The sequence below is a fragment of the Maylandia zebra genome, linkage group LG10 (genome assembly GCF_041146795.1).
Source record: "Maylandia zebra isolate NMK-2024a linkage group LG10, Mzebra_GT3a, whole genome shotgun sequence".
NCBI classification, from domain to species: Eukaryota; Metazoa; Chordata; class Actinopteri; order Cichliformes; family Cichlidae; genus Maylandia; species Maylandia zebra.
The window spans coordinates 647,160-667,285 of NC_135176.1; the positions used below are offsets into that span (position 1 = coordinate 647,160).

Genomic DNA, 20,126 nt, shown 5'->3' on the forward strand with positions numbered 1-20,126 from the left:
TCGCCATCATCATGATCTAATGTGACATATATGCATGATTGTGTCATTTGTATAAAATATTATAAGCTGTTTATGCAAAGCTTCATTAAGAATGGTGCAACCGTACAAGACGAGATGCTACAGTCATGATGAATGTAGATGTTGGCCAGTTCATGGAAACACTGATACCAGAGACCGAGGCCAATCTTCACAGACAGGTTCATAACATTTTTAGGATTTCACCTCTGAACATCACAATAGTGGTTTTTCAATGAAGATGTGATTTAAGAGCAGATTTTCAGCTTGGTTTCACAAGTATTAAGTAACTATTTAATTACCATTTCCACTGCCATCTCTTTACAGCTCTCCATTTTCAGAGGCTCAAATGTAATTGGGCAAATGCCATGTCCTTCCTTGAGATGCTGCTAGACCTGTACTGCAGCACCTGTGACCTGCTGGTTACAGAGGGATTGAATAGGACGGCTGAATCTGCAGCACATGAAAGGAGGAGGCGACTTGAGACACAGCAGTAGGGCTCACAACTGTTTGACTTGGAGCATGTCACAGGCATAAATGCAGAGGACTGCATCAGGATCAAATGTTTTCCAAATCGAGCATGCATATCATCGTTAAGATTTCAGTGCTGAATAAGGCATGGCTGCTTTTGACCGAGGACAAAGGAGGAGGCTGGGGCCAGGAGACCAGAGGAAGGAGGGATGGGCTGAAACCGGCCAACAGTAAGACCGACAGCCGCAGTTCTAAAAACAGACGATTAACTCTCCGAATTTATTTCAAAATGTTTTATGTTAATGAAACACTGTGAGATCACCACTGAATTCGTGTTCACCCACAAACACCGAAAAATGATTATCTTTTTTTTTTTTAAAGAAAGGTTTGAAAGTGGAACCAAAGTGCGAGCGTCACAAACATCACCGGGCAGATTTCACCGGCGTACCCGGGAGCCTCCAATGACAGGTAACGCTCGACAACAACATCAAGGTAAATGAATGTGTTTGTGTGTTTGTGTACAGCCTGTGTGTTTGACCGCAGAGCTTTACGTTCACAGCCTAAACTGGGACGAAGCATTTGGAGCTGCCTGAGCGAACATCGAGTCAGCGCAGGGAAACAAACGTCCGGCGAGCCTTTGTGCTAATATTTGTTTCTGTAACACGGCAAACACGCTGTGCGTGAACCGAGCCTCAGCTACTTTAAGTGTGCAGATCGTGCAAGTTTATAATAATACGAGTCACAGATTCGGTATGTTCACTCATAATAAAGCTGCTGACGGCCTGACCAACATTTAGTTATTGCTACAAACCGACCAGCTTGTAGGAATAACTAAATGTTGCACGGCTGACAAGAATTTCCTTTTTTTAAACCTCGGATGTCTCTGTTATTTGGGATTTTTATCCTCTTTAGCAAAATGCGCTGCGCAGTGATTTTCTCGGATTGTTGTGCAGCAGCTGGCGGGCACGGAGCTGACCCTGACTGTAGTCACAGCTCTTCACTGGCACAGTGCTGCTCTTCTGTCTCGGTGCCCACGTTTGAGCAGCTTTGAAAACCCTGACCAGGGATCATTTGGATGGTCAGCATCTGTGGGCCACTTCTGCAAATCATCAGCGGGTTTCCCACAGTCGAAATTTCCACAACTACTCCTGTGAGTGGTTTCAACTTTGGGACCAGCTACAGCCAGTAAATCGCCCTTTTAGTGAAAATGTCTGGAAAGGGATTTTGCATCGGTGGAAGGAGCTCACTGTGTCCTTGCCAGATTTGGTTTCTAACAAAGACAACACATGACAACTACAAAGTCATCGCATTTAAACAGACAAACACACCATAAGCTCTGAACAGCAGATACTGTCCACCTGTTCTGTTTGGACAAACCTGCTGATGTTTGTCTTGCAGTTGATGCTGGCCTCTCTGTCCATGATGATGTCACATGGTTTCAAGAGCAGTAAGCAGGACTTCAACTTTGGACCATGGAAAGTGACTGCTTCCAAAAACCACATCATGAAGTCCAAGGACATTGAACGGTGAGATATTTGTCACATTTTAATATCATCTAAGCTGTGTTGGGTCCAGCCTGTGTAACCAGGCGGACTGTCAGAGAACCAAACAGTAGAGTCTGTGTGTGTCCACATGAGTCGTGTTTACATGATCAGCTGTTTTTGCCTGTTTATTGCATCACAAAAGCTGTAACACGTCCTCTTCATCAGACAGCAACGCACCGAGCATCATCACATCTTCTCGCTGTGATGTGATCACATGGTGGAAAAATAGAAATAACCATAAATGAATAATGTAGACACTGAAAGAAGCAGCCGCGACACGTTAAAGAAAACAAACTAATATTGTTGCAGGCGCTGCTCGATTTGTTTCTGATGTTTTGAATCCTCCCAAAACGACTAGAATAGATGAGAAAACCTGATTGATATCAGTCTTCACTGTTTGACTTTCCAGGCTAGCAGAAGACATGAACATGCCTTCTCTTCCAGAGATGTTGTTTGGAGACAACATACTGCGCATCCAGCACACGGACGGTTACGGGATTGAATTCAATGCTGTTGATTCCCTGAAGAGAGTCAGCAACATGGAGGATAGCGTCAAGGTGGCGTGTGCTCAGGAATGGCAGGAGAGCAGGTAAGACGCTCACTGTTAGCTTCTGTCAGATAATCTTCTCTGCTTGGATAAAAACCCACTTTTAGACCAGTACTTGGGACTCGGCGTGCTGCTGTGTCTGTCTACGGCGTTCTGCGGCAGATTTTCTGCGACGCCGCTGCGTTGCACCAATTTTCTGACTGTCAGCTACTGTCCAATGTATTTGACAGGTCTTGGTGTTTCAGTCATACCCTAGAGAACAAAGTGTGGTGCGTTCATTCTGTCAGCTAAAGGTGTAGTATAGGCTCAGGGTTACACTGGCTTACTGAGCTAAACATCTTGGATGATATCCCTTCCAGAGCTGATTCTGAACACTCTAAAGATGTGATCCGACCTTATGACTGGACGTACACCACAGACTACAGAGGCACTCTGACAGGAGAAAGCATGCAGATAAAGGTAGGCAGGTTTGACACTGTTCACTCTTCACAGTCACAGGTTTGTAAGAAAGTGATGTGAGGTTTTCATGTGAAGGTGTCTGAGACTGCCGAGCGTATTGACATGGAGAAGCTTAAGGCTCGGGAACACATCATGTTCTTTGATGAGGTGCTGCTGTTTGAAGATGAGCTGCACGACCATGGAGTCTCTATGCTTAGCGTCAAAATTGTGAGTGCCGTCTTCCTGTCCCGTGGGACTGCCAAATCCAAATGAGCAGCCGATTTAACACTGATGATGACGATGATGTTTCTTGTTGATGCAGCGAGTGATGCCGACCAGCTTCTTCCTGTTGATGCGTTTCTTCCTGCGAGTGGACGGAGTGCTGATTAGAATAAACGATACTCGACTATATCACGAGGTAAGTTGTTTCATCACCTGAGAGTGTGCTGCCAGACTTCATCACGGGCAGGTGACAGACTTCAAAGTGACTCACGTGATGTAACGTTTGGTTTCAGGCTGGGAAGGATTACATGCTGCGAGAGTTCACTACGAGGGAAAGCAAAATCTCAGAGCTGAAGGTGAGCAGTGACACAGAGCTGTGATTCTGTTATTTGTTTCCACTTACTGGCTTCTTCGATCCAAAGCAGAGCCCGAATATTTTCATGTTCACGAAAGGCTTTGTGTGAGTTTGAACGTCGTCTGGCACTTTATTCTAGCACCGACTCCTTTTGGATTTGTTAATAACTATCGTAGGAAGGAAAAATATATGTCAATGCTTTTGCATTCTTTCAGAAATGTAGCTGGGTAATTATGTCATTGGCATCGGTGAGCCACTGTCAATATGTGACATATTGAAGTCGCGTTTGAATTTGCGCTTGTTTTTTTGCTTTCACTTTGCAATCGTGCGAACTGTGTATAGAGAGCGACAGCACTGATCTGTGAGTGATGATAATTTGTGCACCAATTCCTCTGACATCGTCTTATTAATCGTTAGCTTACTATGCAAACATGACAAGTGAAATCTCCCGCAGCTTAAACATGTGAGAGGTTGATCGCGCAGAGAATCGCTGAGCTTATGTGAGTGTGTGTGTAAAAGCAGCAGGATATATATTTTAGTTCTGCTGAGCCAAATAAGACAGGTCAGGGTGAAGAAGTGACAGCCAAAGAAAAGCTTACCACAAAACGGAGAAGTTATGACAAATCAGACTATAAGGCAAAAAGAAAGTGCAGCTTTATGGTTTCATGGACAAAAGAATTTCTGTGGCTGCAACATGACGAGCTAAATAACCAGGGCTGCACATAAGTGGTCCGCAGGTGCGCATTCGCTGTCAAAATAAAAAACACGCACAAGATAAGAAGTTGCAACGCATGTTTGCGTACATAAGATTTTCAGGAGGAGGACAGACATTTGTTTAAAACTCTTAAAGATGTCGAAGAAGCTCCTTTAAGCAATTACTGTGATGTTCCTCCACCTCCAAAGAAACGTCAGGAGTCCGAACCACAAAAGAAGCGCGTATTCTCGGAAAAGTGGTTGCAGGAGGTGAGCTGGCTTCAAACAAATGATGAACGCACAGAGATGTGGTGCAGAATGTGCCGTGAAAATCCCACTCTAGGACAAAAACAGCCTTTTATATGGACGCAAACGCGCGCTGCAACTTCTTATCTGGTGCGTGTCTTTTATTTTGACAGCGAATGCGCACATGCAGACCACTTATGTGCACCCGTGTAAATAACATAATGTTCTGCCGGGTGTGTTGTTGGTTTTCCCTCGATTTCTGAGTCGACAAGCGCCTTTGTTACTGGAACCAGTCATTTTAAGAAAGACCCCATTAGAACCCATGAGAAATGCAAGAAATGCATTATTGCTCAGTCTGCAATATCTTTCCCAGAACAAACACCAATTGCAAATAACATACTAAAAATAAACCTGAAAAATCTGTTTAGAACAGCTACTATGTTGCAAAGAGTGAACTACCACTGGCAAAATTTAGCAGTCTTTGCAAACTTCAAAAAGCAAACGGCCTCGATCTTGGTTCCACTTGCCTCTTACCCGTGACTTCAGTGGAAATTTCAAATTCAGGATCTGACACAGACTGATTCGTGTCCTACACAGTTCTTACAAGTTCATAGAAATTTCTGTTCAATTAGAACCAAGTATTTGAGTTGATGATTGTCATTTTTATACAATGTTGTAATTTGTTTTTCAACAATTTTTTGATTAATGTTTTGTTTCCGTTACAATATTATACTTTAATGTATAATATTGTAACGGAAACAAAACGAGAAACAAAACATCAATCAAAACATTGCTCTTTTTTATTCGGGCTACTTAAATTTATTTTGGGCTAAAACTGAAGAGTCCCTGCCCGAAGGGCTACCAGGGAGTTTGAAATTTTGCGAGGCCTGATAATAATAGTACATTTTAAAAGCACCTTTCAAGACAACCAAGGACACTTAACAAAGAGTAAAACACATAATAGATCAATAACAAGATGAACAATAAAAACAAAAAAGCACAAGATAAAATGAACAAACATTAGGTTCACAGTGAATATGCAGATTTGAACAGATGGGTTTTGAGTTGAAATTTAAATTGGGGGAGAGAAAGTGTTTCTTACATCTGGGGGAGAGAGTTCCTCAGCCTGGGAGCGGAGCAGCTGACGGCTCTGCTTCCCATGGTGGTGAGGCGGAAGGAAGGCACAACAAGCTGGACAGAAGAAGAGGATCGAAGTGAACGGCAGAACAGGTGGTGCTTAACAGGTCAGAAAGGTAAAAAGGAGCAAGGTCATGAAGGGCCTTGAAGGTGAGCAGAAGAAGTTTGTATATTATTCGGAATTTCACAGGCTCCCAGTGAAATTCCTGAAGAACAGGGGTGATGTGCTGGTAGGAGGGGTTCTGGTAATAATCTGGTAATAATCTGTCTGGTAATAATGCAGGCAGCGGAGTTTTGAACCAGTTGAAGCTGATGGAGGGATTTTGGGGGGAGACCATGTAAGAGAGAATTACAATAGTCAAGGTGGGAGGTAACGAGACTGTGGATGTAGACTGGGTGCAGGATGTAATCTGTTAATGCTGCATAGATGGAAATGGGCAGGTGAGATTATTGATGTGAGATTTATAGGACAGTGAACTGTCTAGGATGACACCAAGGCTCTTAACCTGAGGAGAGGGGAAAACTGGAGTTATCGATGGTGAGAGAGAAATGGTTCGCCTTCAAAAGGTTGGATTTGATGCCTGTAAGGTGGATTTCAGTTTTATCCTCATTGAGCTTTAAAAAATATAATCTACTGACTGGACTGGTTAATGTGTTAGAAAAGGAAGGATACCACAACATGAAATGAAATGAAAATAATCACAGGCTGAATTCAAAGACAAGCTGTAAATCAAAGTGAACAAAAATGTGCACCAGGCTAGTGCTTGTTGCCAGAATGGGCCTCAGTAGTGTTTATGCCGCCACATGCATGCCTGACAACATGGGACCATGCTCCTCCGGTGCACTAGCAGCTCTTCTCACAGATCTGGACCGAGCTCCTGGACAGTCCGAGGTGCAACCGAACTATGATGTCCCTGAGGTGTTCAGTTGGATTGGGGTCAGGTGAGGGTGGGTATCCATGGACATGCCTCCGTAGACCATCACTGACCCACCGCCAAACCGGACATGCTAAACGATGTCCTCCATGGATGTCCTTCAGGGTAAACTTGCCAATCAGGCTCCTCGGTCCTGGGCAGCAAACACAGCGCCCCCTAGAGTACGTCATGTCCTCGTGAAGTTGGTGAAGTCTGTTCTGCTGCTTAGATGGAAACAGGATAGAACAATATGAATGGGTGAATAAAGCATGTTGTATAGATCACCTTGAGTGCTGTGGGAGAGAAGAAAAGTGCTATATAAGAATCAGTCCATTTACCAATACTGTGTCGATGGTAGTTTTGCTAAAAAGATGTCAGACTCTGAAGCTTTCTGTGGTCCCCTCTCCACCTGGACTAGTAGCGTTCTCCTGTCTGAGCAGTGTCCAGAAAAACAACGTGGGTTTTATTGGCAAACTTTGTGGGAAAACCTGGACAGATGGTGTCCATCTGTTTCCCTATGAATTAATGCTTCGGGTTTTAACAGGATGAATCTGTCTTTATTAACAGGTTACATACCACGGACTTCCAACCCTTACTTGATCCAGCTGCCTTGGCTAATTATAGACTGATATCTTATCTTCATTATAGACGTTTTGAAAGAGAAGTAATCAAAGAGTTAACTCATCATCTCCAAAAGAGGAATATTATACTTGGTCCTAAAAATGTTAAAAGTTGATGTCCAACCTGATACTTTGCTCAGATGGCCTCAGGTGTACTTTCAACAAATACGTAGAGCTCGCCTGATTCATTTGTGCAATGTCATTAAAGTTAGAAACATCTTGAGTCAGAGTGCTGCTAAAAAACGGGTTCATTATTCTCAGGATGTCCAAAACATGACCTGAAAAGCCTTCAGTTGACTCAAAGCTCCGCCCACTGGCACTGCAAAGAGATTATTAGCTTCCCTTCAGTGGCTCCCTGATAAATTCAGACTTGAATTTAAAATCCTTCTCATGTTCAAAGTCTGTTCAGCCACATCCTCAACACCTCACAGTTATTATCCTGACAGCACGTCGCTCTCAGACCGCTGGCTTACCTGTGGATACTTGTTGGCTGATGTATCAGTAGAGGACGCTCCAAGCTATCAAAATGTAGGATGAAATATTTAATTCTAAAAAAAAAGAAATCAGAACAAAACAGTTAAATTCATGTTGTAGAGGGCTAAGGGTGACGATGGAAATGTACTAAAACTGTATCACAACAACAATAATAATGAAACCAGCGTCAGACAGCTGCCTGTGCCCGTCCTGGGACGAGATGTCAGTGTGCAGAAGAACCCCAGCATGTTAGCAGTGTGTTTGCAGAGGAAGCTGGGAGCTGTGGTGCGCTCAGTGTACTCGTGTTGTCTGAAGCAGCACCAGGACTGCTCACACTGACATGCTGACTGTGCTGCACCATCACACGTTCATGATGCTGTTTATACAGCATTTAGGATTTTTGTTTTTCATGGGTGATTCTGAAGTACATTATTATTTGTTGTTTTTTATATAAATATGAATATTCAGATCAATTTTTACTTTAATATGTGGTTTTTATTTTGACTCCAGATTAGTTCTTCAGTTTGATTCGTTGTGTCCTCCTTTTCAGAATGTTCCGGCTCCACTGTTCACCGATCCCAACGAGGTGGCCCAGTACTTAACCCTGAAGATGACCGAGTGTGAGAAGCTGGAACTTCCTGTGCTGCAGACTCACACAGCTGATAATAAAGTCATTGAGTGACAGTATAGTGAAAGATCCGCGCTAACTGTTCTGCATAGTGACAAACAGAAATATTAGTCTTAAACTGTTCCTTTATCTCACACCAACACAAAGCCACGACTGCTCTTACAATTATCTGTACAGGAACAACTTTTTTCATATAGTTTGCCCTTAAAACTAGAATCTGCTTCCTGTTTTGTTCATATTTGACATTTCTTATTATGAGACTTGCTTTGTAACATAAAGCATTGTAGAATAACTGTTTCTAATATTAGTTCATCGGAACAAAACAAACAAATCCTGTATTTTCCAAATTCAAAATCAACAGTTTGTGTAAATATCCCTGCTGAAGGTGAAGAAGTGTATTTTTCCTTTGTGTCGGAAGCACCTTCAGATTCAAATGTCTCCCATATGGCCACATAAATTTTGTTTGTGTAGTAACTACGTTGCTTTGTGTGTGGTCGATAGTTCTTTCCTGACAAAACAGTATCAACATTTTTAAATCATTCCCTCTATCAGACAGCGTTCCGGTTGGACTCCAGCTGGGAGCGCTTTGAGCCTCACCAGGTGAACAATGAGAACATGTGATGATAGTGTTTTGTAATAACAGCATAATGGCAGTAATAATGTTGCACAAAAATGTTTAAAATATGAATTGTTATTACATTAAATAATGTAATTTATAACAGACATAATCGTCATTATCCAGAAAGAATTCCCTGAGTGTGTATAACAACCATGAAAGAGAGTTGGGAGCTCCACTCTTGCACTGGCAGAATATACAGAGTCGTGTGTGATGATGTGAGTGCATCATATTTTTAAGAGCATGTTGTTCCAGTAAACCTCTGCCACAGGATTGGTGGTAGCTGGCGTTTTCTAAAAGGCCTGTTACAGTACCCACCTCCTGTGGAAGCAGCTCCCAGATCAGACTCAGGAGACAGACATCTGCTCAACTTTCAAGATCAGGCTTCACATCTGTCTTCACTGAAGGTGGTCCGTAAGATGACCCCAACCTCAGCAACAGGACCGCTCTCAGCACCGACCAAGTGTGTTTGAACTGTGTCTTCATTCCACCTACTTCACATACAAGGGTCAGTTCCACAGGCAGAAACATGGGTGTGCCATGGGCTCCCCAGTTTCATCCATTGTGGCCAATTTGTACATGGAAGAAGTGGAAAAGAGGGCTTTGCTATCCTACCCTGGAACACCACCAAGCCATTGGTTCAGATATGTGGATGACACCTGGGTGAAAATCTGATCCGTTTGTCCGGGTTGGAACCCGGTTAATTGCATAAGTACAAGGAGGCGGGACCTCACAGCAGAAATATACTCCAAAATGTGTTGTACATTATTATATGTATATTATATGTAGCGTGGTATTTTTTCAATTATTGTATTTACCAACATCGAGAAGTCACAAGCAAAGACCAAACCATGGTGCATGTTTAAACAAGGAAAGTTTACTGGTCAAAATTATTTATTAAAGAAATAAACAACATTTTTTTCACCCCCATAAATACACGTTTAAAGCAACACAACGGTGGCCCAATATCAGGCAGAACTCCACTCTATCGAGTGGGCAATCATAATGAGGCAGTTGGTTTTATTTTGTGGATTCAAGCTGCTCTTCATATATTTGGCCACCAGATGTCACCAGAGTGGACTGTGTTGAAAAGCTTCGAGTAATGAACCGTTTTTCTATCCGGTTGTTCAGTCTGACGTCACTAGCCGTGTCTGGGCCTAAACTCCGCTGCAGGTCCATATATCAAACGATCACTGTGGCATTACTGAGAGTTGAAAAACTGTCTAAAGTCTTTCATCTTTAATAAAATGATCAGCGTTCTGCTCTACCAGGTGTAACAATTGAGTTTAACATCCAGGCATCCATGAAAACGGAATTTTTGACATTTAACGGAGTTAGAAGTTAGCAGGGAGTTAGCTCGCTAGCTTCTATCTAAATACAATATAGCATGTCCTGACTGCGGGGTTTTGGAAACAAATTCAAAGTACAGCTCTGTTATCACTTCCAACATAAATGAAGACAGGAAACTAAACAGCAGTGACGTTTGTAGGGTTACTGAAGTTGGGCTAGCTGGTATATAATGATGTGCTACGTGACCGCTAGCGACACAGCTATGTTAGCATAATATAAACAAGCTAACTTTTTTTCCACTCGATAAAAGTTAACGTGAGTGTTCTCGGTGGTCAGGAACAAATGTAATCGCGTGGCAGGATGCTGTAAAAGGACCAAATTTCAGCCAGGAGAACAACTGAGATAATCCATCCACAATATGAGGTTAGTCATTCATATACTGCTGCATGGGCTGGGCTGTAGTTACATCCTAAGGTTTTAAAAACTGAGCTTAAATAAATGATTAGTGGTAATAAAAGCCGAGGGAGGTCAACAGTGATCACTGACTGTTTTAGGAGCTTTTTGAGATCAAATAGAAGAAAATACATAACATTAAACATGTTAACAACACAAAAGCCATATTAAACGCAGACTACTTTAGACCCGGAAGTAGGATTCGTTGCGTCATCACTGAACAACAGTATAGAGATTGAAATACCACGTGACTTTCGCGCATTGCATGCCGGGAACTCGTGGCAAAACAATCCAAGTACCGCATCAAATGCAAGCATTTGCAGCACCGCAAAACGTTCATTCTCCGGTTCCAATAAATTCTTTTTTCTTTGCCCCCCAAAAAGGGAATGTACAAAACGAAGGAGAACAATGCCGGTCCGTACAAAGACAGACTTGATGAAATGTCAAAGAAAAGATACAAGGAAAAAAAATCAAAGGAGTGAAAGGGTTAGACCCTTACGAGCACACAGAGTGGACAAAATACGTCAGCGTGCTGCCCAACTTTCACCACGCTCATATTTATAATTATACAGTTCTTGGAGTGAGTGCATACACTCATGAAGTTTTTAGTAACTTCAGGTCACTGCAACAAGCCCAGGTACAGTTTACCGACGGATGAGTACAGGACCTTGAAATGCACCGTGTAGAACGAAAGACCATTGTACGTATCATAAGTTTACCAGTCTCACAAATCGTCTTCATAAATACACATTCGTTAACCGTTAATTAGTAGTGGAAATAATTTCTGGTTCGCATTACAGAAATGTAGCAGTGACAATAATATTGTATGCTGTAATCGTACTGGGCAATTAGTGATACAAAAAAACAGTTTTATCCTGTGAATAAAAGTATATGTTTTTGTCAATGTACCATGGTAATAACAGAAGCGAAACGCAATATCGTGTCAGGACAATTCACTATTTATGCACAATAAACAAAGGAGCATAGCGCGACAATTTCTGTTCAGCGCCAGACTTGCTTGTAACCTATATTACCAATTATGTTATGAAAAATGACGTATTAACTACAACAGAAGACTGACCTTTGTGGGAATGCTTGGAGCAGACTAACCTGTGAGCTGGAGTGTTCTGGGACGTTATATTTGGTCTTTGAATGGCTGCAATCCAGGCCATCCATCACCTCTTTGTTACTTCGGAAACATGGCTCAAACAATTTCTCTTCAACGACGTAATCCGATAACAACCGATCTCTTTACCCGTCGGCTTCCCGTGGCTGTCATGCGACCGGCTATCGCAGTTAATAATACAACAGCTTCTTGCCATTTTTTGTGTTTCTTTTTATCGCTGTGTAATGTAATTTCAATTGAAAGCCTGTGTGGCAAGAGGTACTAGCTAGTACCTCTTGCCACGAGTTCCCATAATCCTTTGCGGTTTTACCCCTGAATGACGTCACATTTTCAATCTCTACTGAAAGCCTGCGTGCGCTAGTACCTCTTGCCACGAGTTCCCAGAATTCTTTGCGGTTTTACCCCTGAATGACGTCACATTTTCAATCCACATAATATAACACACCCTGTGCAGTACAGCGGAACAGTGGTTTGCTCCGTTGCCTGGCGGGAGGAGCGCCCTGAATTTGAATCCTCCATCTGACCCGGCTGTGTTCTCCTGTGTCTGTTTGTTCTCTCTGGGTGCTTTGGCTTCCTCTCACAGGCCAAACAAAGCGGTGAGAAAAGGTGTAAATTCAAAATGTTTGCTATCTACGTGACTGGAAGGCATAATACCTGAAAATGTGAAGATTATGGAAAGAAGAACATAACGCACCAGGTTATTTATTTAATATAATGCGAGAAAGAGAAATGAGAGAGGAGGTCGGTTCGATGTGTCTGTAACTCTCAGGAAGTAGTGATGTGTCGGTCGCGAACGAAATGGCTCTTAGAGCCGGTGTTCTGACAAAACGTCCTACCTTGTCAAAACATCCTACCGTAGCGTAAATTTACTGTTCTTTGACGTGGACGATGCGAGCCGGCTCCTTATGGCGAGCCGTGGGTTTTCTTTTTTCTTTCTCTCACTCTCTCTCTCTCGCACTTTTTTCCCGCTTCACTCCGCACTCGAGCCTTGTGCTTGCGCTGGGAAGAGGTGGGAGGGGCAGTAGTTACACTCTCAGTAGCACAGGAACAGAGCGGGAGGGAGAGACAGAGAAAGAGAGCCAGGGACAACAACGTCACAGGGCTCTAGAGTGCGACCAATTTGGTCGCAAATGCGACCAAATTTCTCCATGGTGCGACTAATAAAAAATACTTGGTTGCACCGGTGCGACCAAGTAAAAAAAATACTTGGTCGCACCGGTGCGACCAAGTAAAAAAAATACTTGGTCGCACCGGTGCAACCAAGTATTTTCTCGGAAAAAAAAAGTTTCAGCAACCCTGAAAGTCTCCGTGTGTTCAACAACAGACACACATTATGCCCATGTCGTGTTCTAAACCAATCAGAGATACTCAGAGGCGGGGACCTCTGTGATTGGCCGTGGTCCAGATATTCCTGCAGACCTACTTGTGTTTACGTTTGAAAGTGCGGGCAGATAGAGATGGGTGAGTAGCCCAGGTCAGAAGTGTATGAAGTTGGTATTGAGAAAATATGAAAAGAACAATTGATAACTTTTTCGTAAAGTTAAGGCCTGATCAGTCCAAAATTCTGAGCCAGCGCTCTGACACGGAGCCATCAACCTCTCCGTTTTTGTCAAACACTGGTCCGGAGACGGCATCAGAAAATGAGCCACATACGATCGACTCCCAGCCGGAGTCCACTGAAAGTAAAAGTGAGAAAATGTATAGATTTCGAATCGAGTGGCTTGACCAGTTTCCCTGGCTAAGATACAGCCAAGCTGACAATATGATGCACTGCATTTATTGTCACGAGTGTGGAAAGACCATGGCCGGCAACACAGCATTTGTCACTGGTGCTAATACGTTTCGAATTGAAACGCTGAAAAAGCATACAGCATCGAGAAGACACATTATATGCTGCGATAAATGCTCTGCCAAAATGTCCCCGCTCCCCACTGCCTTTCAGCGGCAGGCAGGAGTAAACAGGTCATCGGAGGAGGCCGAGATGATCATTAAGTTTAACATCGCCTACAATATTGCAAAAGAAGAAGTTCCGTTTACTAAGTTCAAGTCAGAAATAACTCTTCACAGGAAAAATGGCTTGGACATAAACCCCACATACAGCAATGATGTTGCGTGCGCCCAGTTTATAGGCGTAATCGCTGACACACTGAAAAAAAAGACGTCAGTGGAAATTGCGAACAGTACATACATGGCCTTCCTGATCGATGGAGACACAGACATCGCCACAAAAGAATGTGTCATTGTGTACGCTCGTATCTTACAAAAAGGAAGACCAGCGAATATACTGATTGGACACATTGAGGTCCAGCATGCCCATGCCCAAGGTAAGCCATGTCATGTCACGTAGCCTATGTATATGATTAATAATATTACATCGTGTTACTGAATTAACCATATCTAGCATCATTGAAAATTAAACATAGCAATAATACATGAATATAGAAACTCAAACTGAAAAAGACTGCATTGTAAACTCTTGATCTGATAAGTAAATGTTTTTGTTTTTTTTTTTTGTTTAGGAATTTATGCTGCCTCAAAGAAAGCATTTGCTGCTCTTGGGGACCAGTGCAGTAACTGGTTGGATAAAATCATTGCTATGGGGGCTGATGGAGCTGCTGTTAATTTGGGCAGCAAAGGGGGTGTCAAGTTAATCATTTTGAAAGGTTGTTAGTTAATCATTTACAAATCAAAAAAAACGTGAACATGTAAAACTGCGGTGTTAAGTAATGCAGTTAAAAAATTTGGGTACGCCTAACTTTTGTGCTTGTACGACTAAATTTTGTGCTGGTGCGCCTAAATTTTATTTTTAGGCACACCAGTGCAACCATGGCAAAAAGTTAGTCTAGAGCCCTGCGTCACATTAGAAAGGTATAGTAATCATCCACAACTATTTTCAGTTGCGGATGATAACGGATACAGAAAGTTTATTCATGCAGGCCCATATGACAGAGAATATGCATGTTCTTTTTGTTTTCATATTTTAATTTATATTTAATTGTGTTGTGGTTTGCAGTGTTTTGTGTTGTTTCATTTTAAATTTGTTTAAAAGGAAAATTTAAATAGATAAAAGCTGAAATGTGAATAGTTGGTTTTTGTATTATATGATTTATTTATTACATTTTATGTGGAGTGAATAAATAAAAGTATATTTACGGTGGCCACTAACAAAGCACATACAAACTCCAAAACATGTCCGAACTCTGAAGCACGTACAAACCCTGAAGCACGTACAAACCCTGAAGCACGTGAAAACTCCAAAACATGTACAAACCCCGAAGCACGTGCAAACTCCAAAACACGTAAAAACTCCAAAACACGTACAAAAGACAACAGAAGTTCTCCAGGATGCTAGGGCGCAGTGTTGAGCTTTTGTTACCTAGTGGCTACACAAGCCAGCAAGTACCAACGACCGGATTTGGTGTGTGGTAGTAACAGGTAAATGAACTTTTTTTTTTTTTAATTGTTTGAATATATATGAGTGCTGGTGTATAAATATACAAACAATACACATATGCTTTCAATGTGTAATTTAAGTGATCTAGGTAGCTCTGTTTTGGAAGTTCAGTTAACGCTAGAAATGTGTTTTGGAGTTTGTACGTGCTTTGTCTCTAGGGGCCACCGTATATATTTATATATAAACATATATAAATAAAGCCACTTTTTTTTTACATTAGTAATTCCTTTTGTGCATAATTTTATATTGTTGTTAATAATAAATTAACTAAAGAAACAAAACAACCTAAAGAGTCGGTTAGGTGCCGAAAGTATCGGGTCCTTTTATTGAGTCGAGCTGAAAGAGCCGGTTCTCTAGAAAGAGCCGGTTCTCTAAAAAGATCCGGAATCCCATCACTATCAGGAAGATCCTAAAATGTTTCAGCAGGACTCATCTCACTCCAAGCCAGAGGGGGGCGCCAAACACAGAAACAGACTGGGAGTAATATGGCGCACAGCTCTCGGCTCTGACACACGTCCAATCAGCTTTCTTCCTTCCTGACAGCTGGCCAATCACAGCGCCCACGTTCAGGGTGAAAACTGTTCAACATGGAGACAACAGTTGAAAAGCTTGAGGCGATGGTAAGCACAGCGTCAAACTCCTTTTCCCGACTGTATCTTTTGGCTGTTGAACCGCTATTGATCGTAGCTTTGCACACGGTGTGCCGCTCACAGCAGGCGACTCACGGTTCTCTGCTAAGAAATAATCCAAAGTCAGGCCCATCAAATACCGCAGGACCGCGAAGGAGCTCGGCTAGTTTCAACATCGCCGCCACTCGAACGTCACAGAGCAACTCGGAGCAAGCAGTCCGCAGCGGGACCAAGTGTAGCATCGCTCTGTTGTTTTAGGACTTTTATTCACAAATTGTTTGTTTTTCGAGACCGTCTCAAACACCAGCTGTCTCCTGCACATGGCTCAGTGCATCAAGTCTCACGGTGCCAAAGACAAGCGTGCTTACTTCCCCGTAACTCTTATTGCAGAAGGGAAATGGGAGGATGTGCAGCCTGTAGCTGAGCTCTGTCTGTCTGTCTGTGCTGCTGACCATCTGTACAGGTTGTGCAATCCTGGGACTAGTGCAAAGTTTACCGTGTGTGAACCTCGAGCTGTTGGCAGATGCTCTGACTTCATTGCACTACTGTATCAGACAACTAGTAGTGCAATAGTATTGTCAAAGCATCTGAAAACTGCAAGGACCACCTCTGTGTTTACACACCTTCAATAAATGCATTAAAGATGCACTTTATTTACCTCACAGCTGGAATAAAGTCAATATCAGATAATTACTTATCTGTAATCCAAATGTAAATACAGCCATTGAAAATAAGTCTAAATACAAATATTACCTTGTAATACAAGAACAATATTTAAAATAATAATGTGTGTGTGTGTGTGCGCACACATCGATCCTTACTTCTGCTCAAGCTGGAGTAATCTACACATTTGTGCTCTCTAAACAACGAATCAGACGACTTCCTTCTTAAGTTCGCTCCGATGTGGCTGCAGTACAGCTGTCAGGGTAGCAGCAGTGACGGTGCTCTCTGAACCACTCAATCACTCATCAAATCAGAAACTTGAACCACTGGCCCCCTACAGTGAGGAGATCTGATGGCTGATGTTGTCTGGGGACTGCTGGACCATAGACCATCTTTATCCGCTGTCCCTCCTCTGCACATGTCCAGACCTTTGCAGCCTTGTGTCTCTGTCCTGAGAATGCATTGGTCAGTAGGTGGTGAGTTCATACCTGTTGATCTCTGATCTGGAACGTTTCTTGGTGATTTCCACCCAGTGGTACAGAAGACCCCGGTTTAATCCTGAAGCTACCTGGATATGCCAAAGTCCTGCTGCCTAGTACACACTCTGTCCTGGAACAGGAACATGGGCGCTGCACTTGATATAGTGTAACATGATGAGGTTCACATAAAGCAATGAGCTGTAAGTGTGATTCCACCAGGAATGTTGAGTCAAACAGCAAAGAATCTGAACATGGTGCAGGAAGTTCAGTGCCACAATGTGATGCACTTTGTCTTTGCAGTTTCTGAAGGCAGAGGCAGACCTGGATTACATTGAGAAGCGGTTGAAGCTGGACTTCATCAACAGCAGTGCAGAAAATGGATGTCCAGCTGAGGTGACTAACAGATGACATTTCTCCCAGCATCTGCAGGCAGATCTAGAGAAAATCAAAGAGCTCTTAGTGAATTACTGGCTGCTAACACTGCGGCCTTTGTGCTTGGAAGTTGTGTATTATTTGTCTTTTGTTAAAAAAAACATGATGTCATCAGGATACACAGAAGAACAAACTCCAACTAAAGTGAAAGTAAGATGAACCGGCCTATACCCATAAAGATGCTAATAGTTATAACCGTACCAACCAGTACATGTAATAAGACATAGAAGAGGGACGGAAATCCCAGAGCTATCATTCAGTTCACCTGGATGCAGCGCTTCTAGTGGGAAAAACACTTTGTCACTCAGTGATACGAGTGATGCATGAGGTAGAACATTTCATGTTTGCAGAAAGGCAATAAGAGAAAATCAGGTACACACCTGAGCATGTAGTCTGTGGGCTGATGATTGACCATGTGCTTGTAGAACAACCTGGCAGTGGTGCTGGAGAACCTGAAGTCTATAAAGTCCAAACACTCAGCCCTGTGCTCGCAGGTGAAGGAGCTCACGAGTGCACAGAAGGAGTCTGTAGACTCGATCAGAAACAACCTCAGCGGCGTCATGGAGCTGCTGCAACACTTTGAACAGACCACTGATATGGAGGTGGGTAGATCGACACCTTATGACTGTTTAACATAGCTCACTGATACAAGTACTACTGCTGTGGGAGGTCAGATTTGATTAACCATCTAATCAAAGGGAAAATGTGCAAAGATACGTTGTGGTGAACTTGGCGATGAAGTGAGGAAGGCGTGAGAGCACTTGAAGTGCTAATTCAAAGTTTAAACTGGTCTTCCTGTCCCAGAGTACCTGCGCTTGGCCCAAGAAAGCATCAAAGTTGAACACACACAGAGACTGCAGAGAGCGCTTTGACGTGTCCTAGGTGTGGTGTTTTCTTTTCATTGGTTTAATCACAGTTAGCTGCCTCCAAACACGGTGCAGCTACTGCAGTTATATCCATAACATGTGTGGAAAGCAGGCCTAATGACATTTAATCACATTAATTGTGTGTATTGTTCACGGGTTTGTGCACACACCTCCATCCTGCTGCAGTTTGTGGTTATCGTGCAGATCGACATTTCTCCTGAATTCTCTTTAAAGTTTCCATTCAGGATCTGCTGTGTTTCCTTGTTGGTGTCTCTGCAGGTTGGGACACTGACCGAGTCAGAGCGAGAGTCTGTAGCACTGCTAAGTGCTGTCAGTCGCACCACAGCCGAGGTAAGCAGTACGACACCTTTAGACGGCACTTCTTTGATAGTGGACTAGAAGCATATGCTTGGTTTGCTTCAGTGGGAGCTTAACAGGAGGAGCCAGGGCTGGACTGGCCCGGGAGGCCAGTGGGTCGATCGAAGGGCCGCTGAGCAACAAGCCCTTTGTTCATTTTCATTACTGCCCTATCACATCTCCTCCCTGTGCGCCGTGCAGAGCAGAGTTTAGTGTAGAGAGATGTGGAGCCGAGAGAGAAAAAGTCAAACTAAGTACAGCAGTGGTAGCTGCACCATCATCCACAGTGGTGCCAGCAGCACCTGCCATTGAATGTGTCCCACGATGTATCATTTTAAATAAATTACACGAGTTTACATGTCAGTAAGGAGTAAGAAGGATGTAATCCCAGCCCTTCTCCTCACAGTGAGCCACAGAACGTCTCTGCTTCCAACCTGGACTGTGTACATTCATCATCATCATCATCATTATTCTTAGGTTTATTTCCTGCTGGTCTCGGTGCTGAGTTCAGTCACAGGCTCCTCATTTCACATTTAAAACCTGATAGTGGCCCCCAGTGATCCCCCAGTCCACCTGTAATATTCACAGTATGTGGTGTTGTAGCATAGCACTGCTCCCCACCCGCAGCTTCTTCTTTTTTCCTTTTTTGTTAATCTTTGCCACAAACGCGACTGTCACTTCACCAGAGCACATCAGTCTTTGTTTGCTCTTTTTAAACATAGCGACAGAAAGATGCTCTGAGCCTGAAAATGTGGAATCGTAAAGAATCAAAGGCCATGTTCGCACTAATGTGTTTCCGTTTGAAAACGCATCTTTTTCCCTCCGTTTTGGCCTCCCGTCCACACTGAGGTGCCGTTTTTGCTCAAGGAAAACGCAGCGTTTTGAAAACGCTCTCCAAAGCGGATACATTTGAAAACGCCGTTTTCGTGTCGCAGTGTGAACAGCGAACCCGGAGCCTTTTTGAAAACGATGACACATGTTAGTCATGTGATGCAGTCATGTGACCAATTAAACTAAGATAGCGGAGGGCGTTACACAGCAGCTGTTTTGTTTGACAGCCCTATTAAAGATTAATCAGTCTGCACGTGCTCCAGAGAGCTTTTCTTCAAATTCTTTAACTCGCACTCGCTTTTGCAACTTTATACTTTTGTGTTACTCACAGCTACAACTCCACCTCATTGTGAGTCCATTTAACAAACTCGGTGCTTTTCCTCGACATTTTGCCGCCACGTTTCAAAGAGCCTGAAAGTAAATGAACGGCAGACAGAAATGAGGCGGGCTGAATCTTCTTGCGCTTCACACATGCGCAGGACTGGACGCACACCTTTATGAAAACGATAGTGTGGACGCGTTTTCAGACGAAAACGCCGTTTTCAAATTTATCTGGGGCTAGTGTGGACGTAGACAAAGTGTTACATAACTTTAATACTTTTACACACAGCAGACGGCTGCAGATA

At 43.0% G+C, this 20,126-nt stretch overlaps 2 protein-coding genes across 6 annotated transcripts in view; both read left to right on the forward strand.

The window, feature by feature from the left end:
• Positions 1 to 867: 867 nt before the first annotated feature.
• Positions 868 to 8,782, forward strand: tiprl (TIP41, TOR signaling pathway regulator-like (S. cerevisiae)). Of its 4 annotated transcripts, none has more exons than XM_004574283.4 (8): positions 868 to 954; positions 1,885 to 2,012; positions 2,440 to 2,619; positions 2,937 to 3,036; positions 3,112 to 3,243; positions 3,338 to 3,433; positions 3,531 to 3,593; positions 8,227 to 8,782. In XM_004574283.4, exons 2-8 carry the CDS (start codon positions 1,888 to 1,890, stop codon positions 8,356 to 8,358), a joined length of 828 nt encoding a protein of 275 aa, XP_004574340.1. In that variant the 5' UTR covers positions 868 to 954; positions 1,885 to 1,887; the 3' UTR covers positions 8,359 to 8,782. The 4 variants fall into 4 exon arrangements, with proteins under 4 accessions (XP_004574340.1, XP_004574339.1, XP_076744985.1 ...); XM_004574282.3 differs by having other exon boundaries at positions 897 to 978; XM_076888870.1 differs by lacking the exon at positions 868 to 954 and adding an exon at positions 1,020 to 1,236.
• A 6,943-nt stretch (positions 8,783 to 15,725) lies between these two features.
• ska2 (spindle and kinetochore associated complex subunit 2) overlaps positions 15,726 to 20,126 on the forward strand; it is a 6,555-nt gene continuing 2,154 nt past the window's right edge. The window contains exons 1-4 of one of the 2 annotated variants that reach the window (XM_004574280.5): positions 15,726 to 15,863; positions 17,315 to 17,407; positions 17,872 to 18,048; positions 18,592 to 18,663. In XM_004574280.5, the coding sequence (XP_004574337.2) occupies positions 15,831 to 15,863; positions 17,315 to 17,407; positions 17,872 to 18,048; positions 18,592 to 18,663 (375 nt within the window). In that variant the 5' untranslated portion in view covers positions 15,726 to 15,830. The remainder of the gene's footprint in view (positions 15,864 to 17,314; positions 17,408 to 17,871; positions 18,049 to 18,591; positions 18,664 to 20,126) is intronic. The other variant, XM_076888873.1, reaches the window with a different exon arrangement.

What these genes read in the sequence shown, in the direction of transcription:
- tiprl (XM_004574283.4), top strand. Translation starts at nt 1,888, where the DNA reads ATGCTGGCCTCTCTGTCCATGATGATGTCACATGGTTTCAAGAGCAGT. An exon ending in GAGAAAGCATGCAGATAAAG is followed by an intron (nt 3,037 to 3,111) that starts GTAGGCAGGTTT and finishes TTTCATGTGAAG; the next exon opens with GTGTCTGAGACTGCCGAGCG. An exon ending in CTATGCTTAGCGTCAAAATT is followed by an intron (nt 3,244 to 3,337) that starts GTGAGTGCCGTC and finishes TTGTTGATGCAG; the next exon opens with CGAGTGATGCCGACCAGCTT.